Source organism: Melozone crissalis, unplaced genomic scaffold (assembly GCF_028551555.1).
Source record: "Melozone crissalis strain CALT ecotype California unplaced genomic scaffold, PUWL_Pcris_2 ptg000035l_1, whole genome shotgun sequence".
Taxonomy (NCBI): domain Eukaryota; kingdom Metazoa; phylum Chordata; class Aves; order Passeriformes; family Passerellidae; genus Melozone; species Melozone crissalis.
Window position 1 is genome coordinate 10182082 of NW_026535813.1, and position 23058 is coordinate 10205139.

The window sequence follows — 23058 nt, forward strand, 5'->3', positions numbered from 1 at the left end:
CCTCACTTGGCACTTGTAGTAAACCCCTCAGGTTTAGCCAGGGCCCCTTGGAGAATCTGAATGCTGACACAGCAGCAGAGAAGCTTCCTGACTCCAGGGACATCCACCCTATATCCTATTCCTATAGCCATGTAAGACAATATCTTGTTAACCCTACTATTGGTCACTTATGGTCACTCTAACACCTTTTCCATTGGTCAGGATTGGATCCGGGCCAAGGGTATAAAAGTAGCATACTGTACCCCTACTAACTTGGAAGAAGAAGAGCTGAGACCCTTCACGGAACCCTACAATAAAGCCATACTCGTGGAACAGCCAGTGTCTTCTGCTTCTCCTCTCTCTACCATATGCTGGAGCCTTAGGCCAAGGGAAAAAGCTACCTAGCAAGCAATGCTGAAATCACAAGAGCTGCCTAATCACTAAGAGCTGAATATTCCCTGCTTGCTAGGGGCTGACCTGTGGCCTTGGTCTGAGAGCGAGCTGGCTTCTAGCACCCAGTCCCCTTGGGGACTGAGCTCTGGAGCTGTAATAGCTTGCCTAGGATAAGACCAAGTAAGGCTCATTTAAGTGGCGGCCCAAACGTGTCATTGGACCCTGGCCCCCAGGAGCAAAGCGTCACCGGAGCATCGGAGCCTTTCAGGGCCTCCTGTTATTGCCTGTTCGGGAAGCCTCTCCTTCTGCGAAAGGACTTTTCGTTTTAGAAAATCCTTTCTGCGGAAGGCTCAATTCGACCCTCAACAATACATCTGGACGAGATAAAGTCTGAGGAGAATTGAGGAGCAGACACCCTTCCACAGACCCCTGACCCCAAAGGACATAAGTATTAATTAAGATCGTGCGCATACCTTTGGGTGGTCTAAAAAACTTTTTTTCTTTTTTTTCTCGTTTTTCTGTGGAAAGGGCTTGAAAATCATGGGTACTTGTTTAAGCACCCTAAGACTAACCACACTTGAGAGAGAGTTATATTTAACTATTGTAGAAACCTTATCTGTTAACAATTTCACTTTTTCTAAAGGTAGTCTGTCAAAAAAAGACTCTTAAAAAATTTGTAACTTGGATTGTGCTGCATTTCCCTGAAACTGATAAGACCACAATTACTGAAAATTCTTTCTGGGATACAGTTGGAAACACCATTTATATGTCTCAAACAAAACAGGACATTTCTGTTACTAACTTCTTACCTTTATTTCATATAATAACAAAAACGATTGAAAAATCGAATTCTGAAAAAAGTTCCAAACTAACAGATCTTTCCTCCTCTTATGCCAATTGCGCTGATAAGATAACAGAGGAATGTGTCTTGCAGGCCAGAGAGCCACAGGGCTCTGAAGAGCTTCCTGCAGATACCACCTCGCAGGCAGAAGCCAAGCAGTCCCCCCCCACATTTCCCCCCCTCGCGGGACCCGCGCTGCCCAACTCCCCGTTTCCTGTAGCCCCCCATCTCCCCGGCTCCGCTTCCTTCCCGCGTCCGGCCCCGGGGGCCTCGTTCCCTGCCCCTACCACCTTAGCCTCCGCTGCGACCACCCCTCCCCCTGCGCCGCTCTACCCCCTCCTCCCTCCCCCCGCGCCCGTGCTGCCGTTGCCGCCTCCCGTCGCCGCGATCCCGGTCCTCCCTACCCCTGTGCCGCTGTTCCCCGCCCCCGCTTGCTCCATCGTGGTATCCCCCACTCCCGCTGCTGCCCCCACCCTGCCCCCCGCTCTCCCTGCCACGCCTGCCGCGTTCCCCGGCCCTGTTATCGCTGCCGCCCCCCACAACCCCACGCTGCTACCCCCCGTCCCTGCGACGGCCCTCCCTGCCGTCACCGCCCCCGCTCCCGCCCCTCCCGAGACCGCCCCGGCCCCTCCCACTTCTTTCCCGAGCCATGTCCACACCCTGTCCCCCCGCGCCGAGCCGCACACATGTGCAGTACCCCAAACCAGCAGCACTGTTTGCGCACCCCTATACCCCCCAGGCGTGCATCCCCAGCCTGCCCACCCCCCCTGCCCCCACACGTCCCTCCAACCCCCCACCCAACCCTCCTGCCACCCGAACGGATCAGAGACTACCAGCAGCGTCACCCCCCCACCCAATCCTGTCCCTGCTGTGCTGCAACCCCTTACCCAATAGTGCCAACTTCGGGCCAGTCACTGAAAACCTTGAAAAACACTTCTAAACGACAAAAAAGGAATTCACGGGTAGCATATCCCTCACAGCGTTCCTCAGACGATGAGAGTTCTTCTGATAAATCTGATTTTGATACGATTAATATAGACCCATGGGCTCTTATTGAGATAAAAGCTACAAAGTCTGGGAACTGGGACCTAGCACAGAAAATCACAGCCTTTCCAGTCGAGTACAGGCAAGGAAGGAATGGTGGGGAATCTAATATCAAGACATGGAAACCAATTTCTAATAAGGAACTAGTGCAATTGAGAAATATAGCTAAGGAACATGGATGTAGTTCACATATCTTTAGAAATTTCCTAGAAGCCATGTTCTCTGCACATGTCTTGCTTCCTCACGATGTAAAAAATATTTCACAATGCCTTCTGTCACCGGCAGAATATTTGTTATGGGATAGGCATTGGAAGAAACACATTATCAGATTCATATACTGCTGATGCTACTAAGACCAACTTCACAGTAGAACCGAGTGCCGGTGGAGGAGACTTTGAAAAGCCAGCTGTACAAATGGAAACACAGAATAAAGAAGCGCTGCAGGATGTAGCAATTGAGCAAAAACCTCCTTGCTTCTAATGCAGGATGAGTCAATGCCAACAATACATTTTTCTACTATAAAACAAGGCATTGAAGAAAGCTTTATAAAATTTGTGGACAGACTTAGAGATGCTTTGGAGAAACAAATAGAGAGTGCTGAGGCAAGAAAGGAACTCTTATGTAAGCTTGCTTTCAGCAACTCACATGAGAAATGTAAGGCCATTTTGAGGTCTCTACCGGTGGATTCAGACCCTACTATAGAGCAAATGCTAGAATGCTGTACACGTCACATGTCCACTGAAAATACAGGGGCCCAAGCAGTTGCTAAGGGTATTGCTGAAGGAGTTTCGGGTGCATATGCAGTCATAACCTCTAAAGAACAAGCTAAATGCTATCACTGTGGAGAGCTAAGACATTATATAAAGGACTGCCCGGAGAGATCACCTCCCCGATACCATCGTAATTATTATCAAAGACCCCAACATCAGCAACGCTATCAACTGCGTCCTTTAAACTCCTTGAGGCGCCCGTTTGACCTTCGGGCGCAGAATACAAATCAAAGGCCACCAAGACCCAATCACGCACAAACCCAGCCTGCTCGAGACCCAAAGGAGAAGCCCCAACCCACGGGACAACCCAGAGGGGTACCCGCCGGCAACTGGTAACTGCTTTGCTCATAGACTTTAATGATAAGAATGTTCACCGTCTTCCCACAGGAAAATATGGACCTAAAGGGAGTCCTTCAGACATTCTAATTACAGGTGACTCGCTTAATACTCCAAAGGAGATCTTCATTGTTCCAGAAGTGCTGACAGTGCAGCCAGGACAAGAGATCCTCGTGCAGGTATACTGCATGGACTTAGCATTTTTTCTTTCTACGGGAACTCCAATAGCTCAGGCATTTTTACTCCCAAAGAATCACAGGGAATAGATTCCTCTCAACCCTACAGCTATGTGGGCACAAGTCATGGGACCATCCAAGCCTACCATCGAGTGCGGCCTCTCCTGCAAAGGAGAGAAGACCCACGTGCCAGGGATGCTGGACACCGGAGCAGATGTGACCATCATCGCCCGTTCAGATTGGCCAGCACAGTGGGATCTACAACCTGTTGCAGGCATGATTTCCGGGATTGGTGGAACTACAGTATCCATGAGGAGCAAGAACAACATCCTGGTAGAAGGGCCAGAAGGCAAGCTGGCAACCATCTGTCCATTTGTGGTAAGGGCCCCCATCACCCTTTGGGGCAGAGACGTTTTATCCCAGTGGGGTGCTTCCCTACGTATTCCCCTTCAGGATTTCTGACTGGGGCCACTGAGTTGAGCGTGCTGCCAGAAATACCCCGTCTCACCTGTAAAAGCCACAAGACTATCTGGACAGAGCAGTGGCCCCTAAAGAAAGCCAAGCTGCGCCCCCTAAACGCCCTCGTGGAAGAACAGGGACTGGTGCCAGCTTGAGTCTGGGAACCATCCTGCATTTTTCAAGAATTTAAGGAGCCAGACGGCCACTCTCAGCCATAGGCCCCGGAAACAAACCTCGGCTCTTTCCTCTGGAAGACTAAACTCACCGCCCCAGTTCTTGATGGCAGATTGCAGGAGCCACTTGGCACTGTCAAACCGGCACGACCTGGCACTGGTGCCAGCTCTGGTCTGGGAACCATCCTGCATATTGTGGAGCTTCAGGAGCCAGCCGGCCACTCTCAGCCAAAGGCCCCCAAACAAAAACCTCACTCGTTTTTCCCGGCAAAAACTCACCATCACCGGTTCTTGATGGCAGATTGCCGGAGGCACTTCGCACTGTGAGACCAGTCTGACTTGTCACTGGTGCCAGCTTAGATCTGGGAACCCTCCTGCGTATTGTGGAGTTTCAGGAGCAAGCTGGCCACTCCGGGCACAGGCCCTCGAGCAAAAACTTCGCTCCCTTATCATGGCAGAAAAAACTCACCTGCCCTGGTTCTTGATGGCAGATTGCAGGAGCCACTTAGCACTTTCAAACCAGCCCGACTTGGCACTGCTGCCAGCATGAGTCTGGGAACCATCCTGCGTATTTTGGAGTTTCAGGAGCCAAAAGCCCATGCTCGGCCACAGGCTCCAGAAAAAAAACCTCTCTCCTTTTTTCATGGCAAACATAACTCACCTGCCCCGGTTCTTGATGGAAGATTGCAGGAACTACTTGGCACTGTCAAACCAGCCTGACTTGGCACTGGTGTCAGCTTGGGTCTGGAAATCATCCTGTGTATTGTGGAATTTCAGGATCCTGCTGACCACTCTCAGCCCCAGGCCCCCGAAAAAAAACCCTGCTTCTGTTTCCTGGCAAACAAAATTCACCTGCCCCAGTTCTTGGTGGTAGATTGAAGGAGCCACTTGGCAATGTCAAATCAGCCTGACTTGGCATTGGTGCCAGCTTGAGTCTGGGAACCATGCTATGTATTGCAGAATTTCAGGACCCAGCCGGCCACACCAACCATCGGCCCTGGAACACTAACCTCGCTTCTTTTTCCTGGCAAACAAAACTTAGATTTCACTGGTTTTTGATGGTAGATTGCAGGAGACGCTTGGCACTGTCATGCCAGCTCGACTTGGCACTGGTGCCAGCTTGGGTCTGGGAACCATCCTGAGTAATGTAGAATTTCATGAGACGGGGGGCCACTTCATGGAAAGATGCCCGAACAAAAACCTCGCTCCTTTTTCCTGGCAAACAAAACACAGCTTCCCGGGACCTGGATGGCAGATGGCAGGAGCCACTTGGAACGGGCAAAGCAGCTTGACTTGGGAAGGGTGCCAGCTTGGGCCTGGAAACCACCCTGCGTAAAGTGGAATTTCAGGAGCCTGACGGCAACTTTCAGCCCCAGGCTGCCGAACAGAAACCTCGTTCCTTTTTCCTGGCAAACAAAAGTCACCTGCCCCGACTCTTGATGGCAGATTGCACGAGCCACTTCACACTGTAAAACTAGCCCGACTTGGCACTGGTGTCGGCTTGGGCCTGGGAACCATCTTGCGTATTTCGGAGTTTCAGGAGCCAAAAGCCCACTCTAGGCCACAAGCCCCCGAACAGAAACCATGCTCCTTTTTCCTGGCAAACAAAAATGACCTGTCCCGGTACTTGATGGCAGATTGCAGGACCACTTGGAACTGTCAAACCAGTCTGTCTTGGCACTGGTTTCAGCTTGGGTCTAGTAACCATCCTATGTATTGCAGAATTTTAGGAGCCAGCCGGCCACTCGGGCCACAGGCCCCCTAATAAAATCCTCGGCTCCTTCTCCATTACAAACAAAACTCACCTGCCCCGGTTTTTATGGCAGATTTCAGGAGCCACTTGGCACTGTCAAATCAGCCCGACTTGGCAATGGTACCAGCTTGGGTCTGGGAACCATCCTGCGTATTGCAGAATTTTAGGAGCCTGCCGACCACTCGCAGCAACAGGCCCCTGAACACAAACCTCGCCCCTTTTTCCTGGCAAACAAAACTCACCTTCCCTGGTTCTGAATGGCAGATTGCAGGGGCCAATTGGCACTGTCAAACCAGCCCGATTTGGCACTGGTGCGCACTTGGGTCCGGGAACCATCCTGGGTATTGGAAAATTTCAGGAGCCAATCGGCTACTCTAGGCCACAGGCCCCCAAACAAAACTTCGCTCGTTTTTGCTGGAAAACAAAACTCACCTGTCCCGGTTCTTGATGGTAGATTGCAAGAGCCACTTGGCACTGTCAAACCAGCCCGACTTGGCACTGGTGCAAGCTTGGGTCTGAGAACCATCCTGCGTATTTTGGAATTTTAGGAGTCAGCCGGCCACTCCAGGCACAGGCCCCCAAACAAAAACCTCGCTCCTTTTTGCTGGCAAAAAAAACTCACCTGTCCCGGTTCTTGATGGTAGATTGCAAGACCCACTTGGCACTGTCAAACCAGCCCGACTTGGCACTGGTGCCAGCTTGGGTCTGAGAACCATCCTGCGTATTTTGGAATTTTAGGAGCCAGGCGGCCACTCCAGCCATAGGCCCCGAACAAAAACCATGGCTATTTGCCCTGGAAAACTTAATTCACCATCCCTGTTTCTTGATGGAAGATTGCAGGAGCAACTTGGGACTGTAAACAAGTCTGACTTGTCACTGGGCCGAGCTTGGGTCTGGGAACCATCCCGCGTAATTTGGATTTTCAGGAGCCTGCCGTCCACTCTCAACCATAGACCCCCGAATAAAAACCTCGCTCCTTTTTCCTGGCAAACAAAACTCACCTGCCCTGGTTCTTGATCGCAGATTGCAGGAGCAACTTGGCACCATCAAACAAGTCTTACTTGGCACTGATGCTGGCTTTGGTCTGGGAACCATCCAGCGTAAAGTGGAATTTCAGCATCCAGCTGGCCACTTTCGGCAACAGGCCCCCAAACAAAAACCTCCCTCCTTTTTCCTGGAAAAAATACTCACCTGCCCTGTTTCTTGATGGCAGATTGCAATAGTCACTTGGCACGGTCAAACAAGTCTGACTTGGCACTGGTGCCAGCTTGGGTGTGGGAACCATCATGGGTATTGCGGAATTTCAGGAGTCAGCCAGGCGCTTTGGCATCTGTGGAAGGGGCTAGCAGAGGACCTGTTAGCTAAAGGAGCGAGAAGTAAGAAGAAGAAGAAGCTGATAAGGAGCTTTCTCCAAGGCCGTAACCAAGGAGATAGGGAGAAGGAAGATAAGAGCATTCTTCAGCTGGATGAAGCATTTTTAAAAAGTTAGGTGGAGTCAGAGTAACTTTTCACCAATGGCATGGTGTATTGAATAATTGCGGCCAATAGCTAAGGTAGAAGAAGGGTAAACAACTGGAAAGTGTATAAAAGATCAGCCATTTTCACTAATAAACTGTTTCCAAGTTTTGCCAACTGAGACTGCTTGTGTTCTCTGCTTTATGTCGTGACAGCCTCGACTGCGACATTTTGGTGATCCCTGACGTGATAAGAACATAGTCGGTAGGGGCCCATACGGGGTCCTAGCAATTGGCAACCATGACTCACTGGGATGTAGTGGGGGAGGCGGCGTTGGTGCAGCTGAGAGTGGCAGGTGGAAGCCACAGGGAGGTCCGGACCTGATTCCCTCCAATCAAGACACCTGGAAGTAGGCGAGCCACCAACTAGTAATAATGGGACAAAATTTATCTAAAGAGGAAGAAAATGTTCTTTCTGCTTTTAAAGTTTTGTTAAGAAATAAGGGAATTAATACGCCAGACTATGCGCTTCATAATATATTGCTGTGGGCTAAATCACAGAATTTTGGCACTGATCCCCACACAGCATTTAGTGTTACGGCATGGCAAAAGGTCGGGGACAGACTTTGGCAAGTCATTCGAGCGGGAGGTAAAACAGCTATTGATTTAGCAGCAACCTGGAACTCGCTCTTTGAGGCTTTAAAGGAATGTAAAATAGAGAAAGAAACGGAGCAAGATGCGGACGAAGAGTCAGGGCTGATACAGAACCTGACGGGGGGGCCTCTGTGGTAGAAGGGGGCTGTGATGGGGAACTTAGTGAAGAAAGTTCGGATGCCATGGGAGTTACCTGGCACGCTGCCAAAGCTTCTGGGAAAGCTGCCAAGGCTTCTGGGAAAGCTGCCAAAATTTCTGGGCAACCTGCCCTAGCCTCTTCTTATCAGACCCCTAAGCCTCCTTACCTCACACCTGTGCAGCAGCTCACGATGGTGCCTGTATATACTACACCGCTACGCCAGTTAGCTGAAATGTCTCTAGCAGAGAGAGAAACCCAGCCATCTGCCCCCCCCCTTCCCTCCTCTCTGGTCCACCCATCTGCCCCCCCGCTCCCCTCTGAGCGGCTTGAACAACCTGCAAGGCCGTAACCTCCTTTACCTGACAGTGACAGCAACAGCAAATCAAGTGATGAGTCGCCCGCAGTAACACCTGAGTTGGGGCAAGGAGCTCTGGTCCCTTCATCTCCTAAGAGCTCTAGCCTTACTGCCCCATGGACTTTGCCTCCATGCCAAGTCACTGTGCTTCCTCAACACCCTCAGGAGTTTTGGGAATTTGTTAGGAGGAAAGCAGTTGAAGAAAAGAATTGGGACATCATAGAAAGGTTAGGTGCTCCAAGAGTACCTCAGGAGAACAGTGCCATTGCAAATGTTGCTTGTGATAACCCTATGGCTTTTCCAGTTTTCAAAGCAGTTCCTGGAACAGGACAGAATGACAGTCATCACGTCTACGCCTGGAGGGTGGTACAAGACCTCCAATCGAAAGTAGCTCAGTATGGTATTAATTCCTCAGAGGTAATGCAATTAATATGTGTGATTAATGCAGATTTGCTTGCACCTTATGACATCACTCATCTTGCTACAATTCTATTCCAGCCAGTACAATATGGTGTATTTCAAGAAACTTGGAGGCGAGTGGCTGAGCGCACCGCTTTAACAAATATGCAGTTGCCTCAACACGACCCTCGTCATGCTGTGGGTGTTGATGCCCTACTGGGCACTGGGCCTTTTGCTAATCCAGATTTACAGGCAAGGTGGGATCCTTCGATTTTGGCACAAGCTCAGCAAATTGGCATGAGTGCCTTAACTAAAACAATGGAAATGGCAGCTCCAAAACAGAAATATGTCACTATACAACAAGGGACGAGAGAACCATTTTTGCAGTTTGCAGAAAAACTTGCTGCCGCTATTGAGAAACAGGTAGATGATGAAACTTTGCGAGACAAATTGTGCGTACAATTGGCTAAAGAAAATGCAAACCCAGACTGCAGAAAGATTATTGACACTTTGCCTGGGGAACCCACCTTGTCTGAAATGGTTACTGCTTGCTCGAAAGTTGGTTCAGTTGAACATAAAATGGCAGCTCTTGCTGCAGTGCTAAGACCTTCAGCGAAGTGTTATAATTGTGGACAACAGGGGCACGTAAAGTCACAGTGTACTGTCTGGAAAACAACATTTAGGCCAAGTGCAAGCAGTGATGTTGTATGCAATCGTTGTGCTAAACCTGGGCACTATGCTAAGCAATGCAGGAGTAAATATCATGCAAATGGTCAGCTATTGCCGGGAAACCCAAAGAGGAGTGCGAGGGGGCGTGTGGGGAAACAAATACCCCAACAACCACAACAGCAAATGCGGGCCTTCCCAGCCCTGCAAAGCTACCCATTTGCGAACAATACTCAGGGGCAGCAAGCGGGTCCGCAGGGATTGATATACCCACCGCTGACACAGTAACCATTTTAACAAAAGAAATATGTAAAGTGCCTCTTGATGCCTATGGTCCGATAGGACGGGGATTGAGTGCGTTTTTGATAGGGAGATCAAGTACTACACTTAGAGGTATTCATGTGCATCTAGGGCTTATTGATGCTGATTATTTAGGGCAGATTCATGCTATGGTATCCATGGATGACCCTCCTGTCACTATTCAGAAAGGAACTTGCATTGCTCAACTTGTACCTTTTGTGAGTTCTGTTCCAAATACAGTGGACCGAAGTCGCGGCACAGGAAGTTTTGGATCGACAGGAGTACCTCAAGTATTTTGGACTGAGAAAGTAACAGAGAGCCGTCCAGAAAAGACATGCACTCTCATGGCCAGTGGATGTCATCCAGGAACTATATCAGTAACAGGTTTGATTGACACTGGAGCAGATGTCACAATACTCTCCCGACTTTGCTGACCTCAATCGTGGCCTCTCACTCGTGCAAGTTTTGGACTCCTGGGGTTGGGTGGTGCTACAACAGGTGGCCTGTCAGCCATTGTAATTAATGTAAAACATCCTGATGGCCAACAAGCTAACATCAGACCCCATGTTGCCGATGTTCCTCAAAGTTTGTGGGGACGAGATTGTTTATCTTAATGGGGTGTCAAAATTACTACGGATTTTTAATGGGGGCCACTGTGTTGCAGGGCAATGAACGTCCAGTTGTACCCCTGACATGGTTGACAGATAAGCCTGTCCAGGTTCGCCAGTGGCCCCTGACTACTGAAAAGCTTACTGCCCTGCAAGAATTAGTTACAGAACAATTGCAAGCAGGACACATTGAGGAATCATTCAGTCCCTGGAACACCCCTGTTTTTGTAATAAAAAAGAAATTGGGAAAATGGAGACTCTTACATGATTTACGGCAGATAAATGCTGTAATGGCAACAATGGGAGCTTTGCAACCAGGCCTTCCTACACCTATGATGATTCCACAGGAATGGCAAATAGTTGTCATTGATCTGAAAGATTGTTTCTTCACTATTCCATTGGCTGAGCAGGACAAAGAAAAATTGGCTTTTACGGTGCCTTCTATAAATCATGCTGAACCTGATAAAAGATATCAATGGAAGGTACTCCCAATAGGCATGAAAAATTCGCCAACTATTTGTCAATGGTTTGTGGCACAGGCCTTGTCAAAAGTCCAGGAGCAATTTAAAAACTGCTACGGCTATCATTACATGGATGACATCTTGTTGGCATCTGACAACAAACAACAGTTGTCAGCTCTTAAACAATGTGCTGTGACAAATTTGAAAGCTTTTGGTCTGATCATTGCTCCAGAGAAAGTGCAGGAACACATGCCTTGGAAATACCTAGGTATGTTGGTGACCAACACTCAAGTTATGCCTCAACCTGTAAAGTTAGACATTGATGCTAAAACTGCTACTGATGTACAGGAATTGGTTGGTTTAATAGGTTGGATTCGATCATATTTAGGCATAACTAATCATCAGATGCAGCCATTGTTTGATTTGCTCTCAGGCATCACTTCCTCCACTGATGAGAGGCAATTGACCTCAGCGGCAAAAAAGACCCTAGAAGAAGTTGAATTAGCCCTAGCACACAAATTTGTTAACAGGATAGATCCCTCTGTTGGTGTTACAGGCTAAATCTTATATCATTTGCCTTTTTATCCTGTTCTAACACTGACTAAAGAGATTCCTTTTGAAGGCAAGCAAATTTGTTCTCCTGTTCCAGTGGAAGGTATAACAGTTTTTACAGATGGGTCCGGGAAAACCAGAAAAGCAGCTGTGGCTTGGAGAAAGGATGATCACTGGGAATATCAGACAGTGATTCAGCAGGGATCTTCTCAACTGGTTGAACTTTCTGCTGTTCTTTTGGCTTTTACTTTGTTTCCTGGTTTTGTAAACATAGTTACTGATTCAGTTTATGTTGCCAATTTGGTTAAGCATTTAGATCAAGGCCATACATCATTGCCAGGATTTTTTGCTGAAGGCAATGCCTATGTAGACTCTTTAGTAGCTGCTGCTGCAATCAAAACTGTACCCAATGTGTTGCAGCAGGCAATTTTATCCCATCAATTTTTTCATCAGAGTGCTCAAGCTCTACAGCAGCAATTCAAATTATCTACTGCCAAAGCAAAATCTATTCTTTCCTCTTGTCCCGACTGTCATATGACTCATGTCACTTAGTATTATGGTACCAACCCTAGAGGTCTTTCTGCGTTGGAAGAATGGCAAACTGATGTTACAAAAATGCCAGAATTTGGTCGCTCTAGGTATGTTCATGTTACAGTTGATACTTTTTTTCATGCAATGGCTGCTTCAGCATTCACAGGAGAAAAAACTCGAGATGCTATTCGTCATTTTTATGATGCCTTTTCTATTCTGGGTGTTCTGTGTCACGTAAAAACAGATAACGGCCCAGCATATGCTTCGCAGAAAATGCAAGCATTCTTTCGTGCTTGGGGCATTGAGCATTCAACAGGTATTCCACATGTCCCCACGGGCCAAGCAATTATTGAAAGAGCTCACGGACTTCTTAAACATCAGGTTCAAAAACAAAAAGGGGAAATGCAACAGGAGTCACCTCAAGTCAGATTAGATAAAGCTGTTTATGTGTTAAACTTCTTGCGTCCCCTACCTGACTCACAGTTACCTCCAATCTTTTGCCATTTTTCTTCTTTGAATTCTAAGCAACCAAATTTCCATAGAAATGTCAAGGTATGGGTCAAGGATTTCATTACTGGTATATGGTCTGGACCAGTGGAACTAATAACCTGGGGGAGGGGTTCTGCTTGTGTTTTGACAGATAATGGTCCTCGATGGGTTCCTGCTCACTGTATCAAACCTTACCTAGAGCGTGCGGGAAAGGACACGATTGATGGTTCCGGAGCTGAAGCAGAACGTGCGGATGACACTGGCTAAGACCATATATCAGAACTTAAAGATGGATGAAGGACAGAAACGATTGTATTAAGAATGGGAAATTTTGTTGATGGTTGTGATTGTGATTTTGTGTGTCCCCTCTCTGCTTGGGTTTTTGCAAAGGGCCCTGCAAAAATCCATAGCAGCTGTATTTACAGTTCAAAAAAAAAAAAAAAGGGAGAATTGTGGAAGTGGTTAGCAGCAGGCCTGTTAGCTAAAGGAGCGAGAAGTAAGAAGAAGAAGAAGCTGATAAGGAGCTTTCTCCAAGGCCGTAACCAAGGAGATCGAGAGAAGGAAGATAAGAGCATTCTTCAGCTGGATGAAGCATTTTTAAAAAGTTAGGTGGAGTCAGAGTAACTTTTCACCAATGGCATGGTATTGAATAATTGCGGCCAATAGCTAAGGTAGAAGAAGGGTAAACAACTGGAAAGTGCATAAAAGATCAGCCATTTTCACTAATAAACCGCTGCCAAGTGTTGCCAACTGAGACTGCTTGTGGTCTCTGCTTTATGTCGTGACCGCCTTGACTGCGACAGGCATCAGGCCCCCTAAGAGAAACCGCGCTCCCTTTTTTCTGGCAAACAAAACTAACCTGCCCTTGTTTTTGATGGCAGATTTCAGGAGCCTATTGGCCCTGTCAAACCAGCCTGAGTTGGTACTGGCGATAGCTTGGGTCTGGCAACCATCCTGCGTAATGTGGAATTTCAGGAGCCTGCCGACCACTCCGGCCATAGGCCCCGAACACAAACCTTGGCTCTTTCCCCAGGAAAATTAAACACACCATTCCTCTTTCTTGATGGCACACTGCAGGAGCAACTTGGCACTGTCAAACAAGCCTGACTTGGCACTGGTTCCAGCTTGGGTCGGGAACCATCCTGAGTAAAGCGGAATTTCAGGAGCCTGCCGGCCACTCTCAGCCATAGACCCCTGAATAAAAACCTCGCTCCTTTATCCTGCCAAACATAACTCACCTGGCGCGGTTCTTGATGGCGGATGGCAGGAGCCACTTGGCACTGTCAAACCAGCCTGACCTGGCACTGGTGCCAGCCTAGGTCTGGGAACCGTCCTGGGTATTGTGGATTTTCAGGAATCTTCCGGCCACTGTCAGCCGCAGGCCCAAAAACAAAAACCTCGCTCCTTTTTCATGGCAAACAACACTCACCTTCCCCAGTTCGTGATGGTAGATTGCAGGAGCCACTTGGCTCAGTCAAACCAGCCTGAGTTGTCAGGGCTGCCAGCTTGGGTCTGGGAACCATCCTGTGTATTGCAGAATTTCAGGAGCCAGCCAGACACTCTGGCATCAGGCCCACAAACAGAAACCTCACTCATTTTCCTGGAAAATGAAACTCACCTGCCCCATTTCTTGATGGCAGATTGCAGGAGCCACTTGACACTGTCAAATTAGCCAGACTTAGCACTGGCACAAGCTTGGGTCTGGGAACCATCCTGCGTTTTACGGAATTTCAGGAGCCAGCCGGCCACTCCAGCCATAGATCCCGAACACAAACCTCGGCTTTTTTTACCTGGAAAACTAAACTCACCTGCCTTGTTTCTTGATTGCAGATTGAAGGAGCCACTTGGCACTGTAAAACAAGTCTCACTTGTCACTGGTGCCAGCTTGTGTCTGGGAAACATCCTGCATATTGTGGAATTTCAGGAGGCAGCCAGCCACTCTCGGCCACAGACCCACAAACAAAACCTCACTCCTTTTTCCTAGAAACAAAAACCTCACCATCCCCGTTTCTTGAGGCAGATTGCAAGAGCCACTTGGCACTGCAAAATCAGTCCGACTTGGGACTCTTGACAGCTTGGGTCTGGAAACCATCCTGCGTAATGCGGAATTTCAGGAGCCACTCAGCCACTCTCAGCCACAGGCCCCTGAACAGAAACCTCGCCACTTTTTCCTGGCAAACAAAACTAACTTGCCTTGGTACTTGATGGCAGATTGCAGGAGCGACTTGGCCCTGTCAAACCAGCCTAACTGGGCACAGGTGCCAGCTTCGCTCTGGGAACCATCCTGTGTATTGTGGACTTTGAGGAGCCAGCCGGCCACTCTCAGCCACAGGCCCCTGAACAGGAACCTCACCCCTTTTTCCTGGCAAACAAAACTCACCTGCCCTGATTCGTGATAGCAAATTGCAAGAGCCACTTGGCACGGCCAAAACCAGCCCGACTTGGCACTGGTGCCAACTTGGATCTGGGAACCATCCTACGTATTGCGGAAATTCAGGAGCCGCTCAGCCACTCTCAGCCACAGGCCCCTGAACAGAAATATCACCCCATTTTTCTGGCAAAGAAAACTCACCTGCCCTGGTTTTGATGGCAGATTCTTGGAGCCACTTGGCACTGTCAAACCAGCCCGACTTGGTACTGGCACCAGCTTGGGTCTGGGAACCATCCTGCGTATTGTGGATTTTCATGAGCCAGCCGGACAGTCTTGCATCAGGCCCCCAAACAAAAATCTGTATCCTTTTTCCTGGCAAACAAAACTCACGTTCTGCGGTTCTTTATGGCAGATTGCAAGAGCCACTTGGCACTGTCTACTAGCCAGACTAGCCATAGGCCCCGAACACAAATTTCGGCTCTTTCCCCCGGAAAACTAAACTCACCATCCCCGTTTCTTGATGGCAGATTGCAGGAGACAATTGGCACTGTCAAACCAGCCTGAGTTGGTACTGGTGCCAGCTTGGGTGTGGGAACCATCCTGCGTACTGCGGAATTTCAGGAGCCAGCCAGCCACTCTCAGCCTGAGCCCCTGAATAGAAACCTTGCCCCTTTTTTCTGGCAAACAAAGCTGACCTGCCCTTGTTTGTTATGGCAGATTGCAGGAACCACTTGTTTGGTCAAACCAGCAAAACTTGGCACTGGTGCCAGCTTGGGCCTGGGAACCCTCCTGCGTATTGAGGAACTTCAGGAGCCAGCCGGCCACTCGAGGCACAGGTGGCCAAACAAAAACCTCGCCCCTTTTTCATGGCAAACAAAACTCACCTGCCCCATTTCTTGATGGCAGATTCCAGGAGTGACTTGGCACTGTCAAACAAGCCGGACTGTGCACTGTCCAGCTTTTGTCTGGGAACCATCCCACGTAATGTGGAATTTCAGGAACCAGCCAGCCAACCTTGGCCACAGGCCCCAAAACAAAAACCTCGCTCCATTTTACTGGCAAAAAAACCGCACCTTGCCCGGTTTAGATGGGTGATTGCAATAGTTACTTGGCACAGTAACAGCCGCCCGACTTGGTACTGTGTCCAGCTTGGGTCTGGGAACCATCCTGTGTATTGCGTATTTTCAGGAGACAGCCGGCCACTCGAGGCACAGGTCGCCAAACAAAAACCGCGGCTCTTTACCCTGGGAAGCATAACTCACCTGCCCCGGTTCTTGATTGCAGATTGCAAGAGTTACTTGGCACTGCCAAAACTAGCCCGACTTGGGACTCTTGACAGCTTGGGTCTGGAAACCATCCTGCGTCTTGTGGAATTTCAGGAGTCAGCCGGCCACTCCAGCCACAGGCCCCCAAAAAGAAACTTTGCTCCTTTTTTCTGGCAAACAAAACTCACCTGCCCTGCTTCTTGATGGCAGTTTACAGGAGCCGCTTGGCACTGCCAAACGACTCTGACTTTGTACTGGTGCCAGCTTGGGTCTGGAAATCATCCTGCATATCGCCGAATTCCAGGAGCCGGTCGGGCACTCCAACCATCGGTCCCGAACGCAAACCACGGCACTTTCCTTTAAAAAACTAAACTCACTATCCCTGTTTCATGATGGCAGATTGCAGGAGCCACTTGGCACCATCAAAGCAGTAGGACTTGGCACTGGTGCCACCTTGGGTCTGGGAACCATCCTGCGTATAGTGGAATTTCAGCAGCCAGCCGGCCACTCCAGCCTTAGGCCTCGAACACAAACCTCGGCTCTTTCCCCTTTAAAACTATACTCACCATCACCGTTTCACGATGGCAGATTGCAGGAGCCACTTGGCACAGTAAAACCACTCTGACTTGGCACTGGTGTCGGCCTGGGTCTGGGAACCCTCCTGTGTATTGAGGAATTTCAGGAGCCAGAAGGTCACTCTCAGCCACAGGCGCCCAAAACAAAAAAGGAGCTCCTTTTTTTCTGGCAAACAGAACTCACCTGCCCCGGTTCGTTATGACCAGCTTGGGTCTGGAAATCATCCTGCGTATAGCGGAATTTCAGGAGCCAGCTGGCCACTCCAGCCATAGGCCCCAAACACAAACATCGGCTCTTTACCCGTTAAAACAAATCTGACTATCCCCGTTTCATGATGGCAGATTCCAGGAGCCACTTGGCACTGTCAAACCAGCCCGACGTTGCACTGGTGCCAGCTTGGGTCTAGTGGCCATCCGGCATATTGTGGAATTTTGGGAGCCAGCCGGCCACTCCAGCCACAGGCCCCTAACACAAACCTTGGCTCTTTCCCCTTCAAAACTAAACTCACCATCACCATTTCATGATGGCAGATTGCAGAAGCCACGTGGCACTGTCAAAGCAGCCCGCCTTAGCACTGGTGCCAGCTTGGGGCTGGCAACCATCTCGCATAATGTGGAATTCCAGGAGCCTGCTGGCCACTCTCAGCCACAGGCCCCCAAATAAAAACCTCGCTCTATTTTCCTGGCAATCAACACTCACCTGCCCCGGTTCATGATGGTAGATTGCAGGGGCCACTTGGCTCAGTCAAACCAGCCTGACTTGGTACTGGTGGCAGCTTGCGTCTTGGAACCATCCTGCATATTGCGGAATTTCAGGAGAGACCCGGCCACTTCAGCCATAGTCCCCGAACACAATCCTCGCCTCTTTCCCCTTTAAACTTACTATCCCCATTTCATGATGGCAGATTGAAGGAGCCACTTCGCATTTTCAAGCCAGCATGACTTGGAACTGGTGCAAGCTTGGGTCTGGGAACCCTCCTGCGTATTGTTTTGTGGAGAAAAGAAGAAACTTTACAACTTTGTAAGAGTTGTTAAGCTTGGTATGCTTTTATTACGACGCGCGCTGGACGCAAGCTTCTCCAATAGGCAAGCGTACTTTTGAAGACCTCGGGTCTTCTTTTATCCCCCTTCCAAATGCATATGCATACAGTTTCACAAGAAGTTCATACATATTTATTCTGCATGACATTTAGCACTAGTTCTTTTTTATCTAAGGAATTCTTAGGTCTGGGGCAGATTGGCTTTGTGGTAATTTCTGTTTTTCTTTCTCTGTCTCTTTGCTGTCTCTGGAATGGGGCTTTTCTTTCAGCTTTGGCTCTACAAACTCTTCACCTCTTTTAGACACTTCACTTAATTCAGAATAGATCTTCACTCTGTCTCATTCTTTCTTTTTTTAGGAAATAAGTAAATCCTTTTACTTAAGGAAAACTCTTATGACAGTAAGTTTTTTTTAATGCTTCACTATGTGCATTTGACAAAGAGGTTAGTACAGCTATTTGTTGTAGCATTTTACAGTTTTAGATTAATAAGGTAATAGATAATTTTAAACTTATTTCAATTAATATTAGTAAAACTGCAATGGGGTGACACAACTTATTAAATATTCTATTCGCAGTTGGTGACTACTCAAAGATTACATCTCACTAGTGATGAGCTATATTTTTTTTTATTTTTTGTAGAACTTTGGTTATTTTTTTGTATTGTGTTGGACAGTAATTAAGGTTTTCTTTCTACTTTTTTGGATTTCTTTCAGGATTTTTAATAAGTTTTGGTGCTCAATTAATTGTTTCACTAATGTAAGGTTCATTTCAATAGGGGTAGGTGATAGTCTGTGATACATCGTGTAATTAGTTTTAATTAGCTGGTGGGATGTCACTGGGGCTAAGTACGAAAAATTACACTCGATAATTTTAACAAAATTATAAATACAGAAGTTGGAATGATTTCTACTAGACAGAATGACATCATTTCTATTAATATTTACTGCAGTACAGGCAGTCTTCAGATACACACACTTTTTTTTAGTATATACGAGTACAGTTTTCTGGTCAGTGACTGGATGAACTTTAAAGTGACAAGTACTCTGTTCAGTGTTTAAACACACATCTTGAGTATTAATAGTATTGCTTTCACAAATGAATTTTATTTGTTCTTTAGTAATGCAGGATTTTAAGTTTACTCTTTGCTACTTTCTATTCATCTTTCGTGTTTACACTCTATGTTCTGAAGGATAGAGTATTGTTTTTTTATGGTTTAATTTTAGGGCGATGATGGGATGGATAACATAAACAGTGGCATTACGTATGGTAAGCACAAAGGCAGTTGTTACATTAGAAACAGGATCATAGGTGAAATTCATTATAGTCTACTAGGATTGAAACTTCTTTTTAAAATTAATTGCATTATTTCACACAATTTTCTGAATTTTAGTTGGAAAATTACTTTCACTCTTTTCTTGTACGATCAGAGTTGCTGTTGCTTGCATCTATAACTGTGCTTGTATACAACTGAAAGTTAAAGATACATTATCTTGAACTGTACTAAGTGCTTCTACTATCAGCTTGTGGTCTTGGTCTTTGGCTGTTTCTTATTTTGACAGAACTTTTGAAATTTGCTACTGGCTAGTTCTTAATGCTAATAGAGATGACTGTAAGGGTTGCTTCAATTTTGTTAGGCTACTTGTTGCAGTGGCTAGTTTATTCATTAGTATTTTTGAATTAATTTTATTTAAAACTTAATTTTGTCTCTAATATGCTAGTTAGATCTTTTCTTGTTTTGTTTTTGAGGTATGCTTGTTTTTGTAACTATGTTGTTTAGCTCTTAAAAGAAGTTTTTAGGAAGGGCGAGCAGGCTGGTTGATTTTTTGAGATGTTAATTTGCATTATCAACTCTACACGTTTGAGAGACTATTCTGGATTGAATAATAGCTGTTGCTTACTCACATTCTTTACTACATAGGGGCTTACTCTATACACTTCAGGTTCAAGTTTGGGTTGAGTCTGAACTATTTGAGTCTTGGTGTGGGCTGTATAGGGTCTTGCTGTGGTAAAAGGTGTAGTGTCTATTTTGAATTTAAATGAAAGCCTGATATCTTCTTGTGCTTAAAGGCAAGTTATTTTTACAGGTTGTCTTAAGGTGAAATTACACTAGCAGTTTGATTCATTTGGGTTATTACAGATTTTTTGGCGTTCATGTACACTAGGAGAGGTTGAGACACTAATTTAATTTGGTCTCTCATAAGCTGTCTTATTTATCATTTGGCACTCTGATTTCTTTTCTTCTAATCTCTTGAAGTGTCTACAGCTTTTGTTTTTGTTATTTTTGTTCTCTATATACTTGATCTTTATGAATTACTACAGTGGATAGGTTTAAGTCTTTTATCTCAGAAGGTTTTCTCATGGATTTAGTATGCTGATTAAATGCAATATACTCATTTTGCTTGAGTAAGTTTTAGTCTCAGTTCATTGTCTCTTGGCGTCACTCTTCAAGGGGGTTTTGGGTCTTTTTCACTTGAGAGTGAAGAATTTAGGCGTTCTGCTCTTTGATTTTGATTGCAGTGAAGGTGGTGAGAAGCACTTGGAACGGTCTCTCTCACTGTGGTTCTAAGGTCTTTTCTGTAAGAGACTTAACATATACATAATTTTTAGGTTGTATGTTATGTACTGGCTCATCTAATTTTTGGCTCTGAGTTTTAGCTACATGTTTCTCAATTTCTTTGAGCTGTTTGTTTAAGGCCACTATGTAGGTGGCTAGTGTTACTTCTCTAATATGGGTGGACACTCTTTTTTGTATTCTATATGGTCTTCTATAGAGTATTTCAAAAGGGCTTAACTTTTCTTTAGCTCGAGGTTTTGTTCGAATTCTCAATAGTGCTAGTGGAAGAGCTTGGGGCTAAGGTAGATTAGCTTTTTGCTCTAGTCTTATGATTTGCTGTTTAATCAAATGATTCATTTTCTTTACTTGGTCGCTTGATTGGGGGCGGTATGGGGTGTGAAGTTCTCAGTCTATGCTCAGGTGGCTACTAATCTGTTGCACTATTTTGGAAATGAAATGTGATCTTCTATCTGAGGATATTGTGGCTGGAACTCTGAAGCGTGGTATTATTTCTAGTAATAATACTCTGGTCACTTCTCTAGCTTTGACAGTTCTGGTGGGGAACGCTTCTGGCTACTCTGAAAATGTGTCTGTCAATATTAGCAAATATTGATACCCCCCTTTCCTTGGGAGTTCTGAAAAGTCAATTTGCTACTGTTGTCTAGGCTTATGGCTTCTCTTAATTTGACTGAGTTTTGGTCTGGGGGTATTTTTGGGGTTAGTCTGGAGGCAAAGATCACACTGTTGGGTCACTTGAGTAATAGTGGCATATAAATTTTTAGCAACAATTCTTTCAATTAGGTATGTGTATAGGGCATTTATTCTCTAGTGCGTTTTTTGGCGTTCTTTTCTTACTAGTGCCTACAATAGATGGGAAGGGATTACTAGTTTCTTTTCAATGGTAGCTCACTCTTTTTGGTTATACGTCTTTTTTTGATCTTCAATTAATTTCTTATCTCTTTTGTTGTATTTTGTCTTACTTTCAAGGGAGATTTGTCTATCTGGAATAAGGACTCTTTCAGTAGCTACTTCACTTTTTGCTGCTTCTTTTGCCTCTCTATTTGATAGCTCATTTCTTTCTTCTAATTCTGAGCTCACTTTTTGGTGTGCTTTAATGTACATAATTGTTACTTTTTCAGGCAGCTGAACTGCTTTTAGTAGCTGGATTATCTCTTGTGCATGTTTGATGCTCTTTTTTTGTGAGGTAAGCAGTCTCTTCTCTTTTTAGATGGCTTCATGTGGATGGACAACTTTGAATGCGTACTTTGAGTTTGCGTAGATGTTTATTCTCTTTTTTTTTTTTTGCTCTTTTTAGGGCTTGGGTCAGGGCAATTATTTTAGCTTTCCGCGCGGAGGTACTTGTTGGTAAGGGTCTAGACTCGATTACTTCTCTGCAGGTGGTCACTGCATACTTAGCATGTTGCTTCTCATTGGTAACATAGCTGCTCTTGTCAGTGAATTAGGTCTCTGCATCATCTAGAGGGGTATTTTTTAAGTCTGGGCAGCTGGAGTAGGTAGCTTCAATGGTCTCTAGGCAGTCATGGTGTACTGCTTCTCTTTGGTTTCTACTGAGAAAGGAAGTTGGGTTGACAATATTAGTCACGACGATTTCTACATCATCTTACTCTACTATGATGGCTTGGTATTTTAGAAATTTCTGTGGTGAAAGCTAGTGGCTACTCTTTACTTTTAGTACTGCAGATACTGTGTGGGACACTAGTACAGTCAATTTTTGTACTAGGGTAAACTTGTGTGCTTCTTGAATGTTCAGCACAACTGCTGCTACAGCTCTGAGGCAACCTGGCTATTCTTTGGCTGTTGCATCTAGATGCTTAGAGAGGTAAGCAACTGCTTTCTGGTATGGGCTCAAGTCTCGAGCTAGTATTCTCAGGGCAATTCTTTGTTTTTCATGGGAAAATAGGAAGAATGGTTTACTCACATCTGGAAGTCTCAAAGCTGGAGCTGACATGAGAGCATTCTTCAGCTGGTGAAAGGCTCGTGTTGCTTCTTTTGTCTACTGGAGATCTCTGCTTCTATCGGCAATCAGGGTATAGAGGGGTCTGACAAGCAGTCTATAATTATAAACTCATAGCTGGCACTATCCTGCCATGCCTAAGAAGGCTTGGAGCTCTTTTATGGTCTGGGGTTTTGGGGTTTGGCATATGGCTTCTTTGCGAGCTTGCCTTAGAGTCTGTTGCTTAGCACTTACTTCGTACTTCAGGTAGATTACTTTCTGTTTCACTACTTGTGCCTTTTTCTTTGATACCCTGTATCTTTGGAGTCTTAGGAAATTCAAAAGGCTTACTGTTGCCTTCTGCACTACAACATAATCATTTTCTACAGGTACTAAAGCTTTATTTAAGACTGAATATGTAGATCTTGTGTCAACAAAAAATTCTACACTTTTCTTTTCTTTTTTCAGCCTCATTCTTATAACCAGTGGATCTGCTTCAGTTGTCTTGTACGTGTGCAGCCATCTGTTGGTCACTCTTTCTTCGTTCTGGGCATTGGCTTTTCTAGTGACCAATTCTTTTGCAGATTGCACACTGGTTCCTGCCCAGCCGAGGTGGTCTTTGTCTCGGCGGTCTTTGGTTGCATTTCTTCTGCTTTTCTTCTTGTACTACTGCCACTAACTTTTTCATTTTTTGTTTATATTTTTCTTTTCGGTTACTAAATACTCTCTAGGCTTCTTCTAACAAGGCTTCAAGATTCTTCTTATCT

The 23058-nt window shown here is 46.3% G+C and overlaps 1 protein-coding gene across 1 annotated transcript in view; it reads left to right on the plus strand.

Moving 5' to 3' along the window:
* The first annotated feature begins 3650 nt into the window (after positions 1–3650).
* LOC128941407 (acetyl-coenzyme A thioesterase-like) overlaps positions 3651–23058 on the plus strand; it is an 83324-nt gene continuing 63916 nt past the window's right edge. The window contains exon 1 of the mRNA XM_054283156.1: positions 3651–3790. Coding sequence (XP_054139131.1) covers positions 3651–3790 — 140 coding nt within the window. The remainder of the gene's footprint in view (positions 3791–23058) is intronic.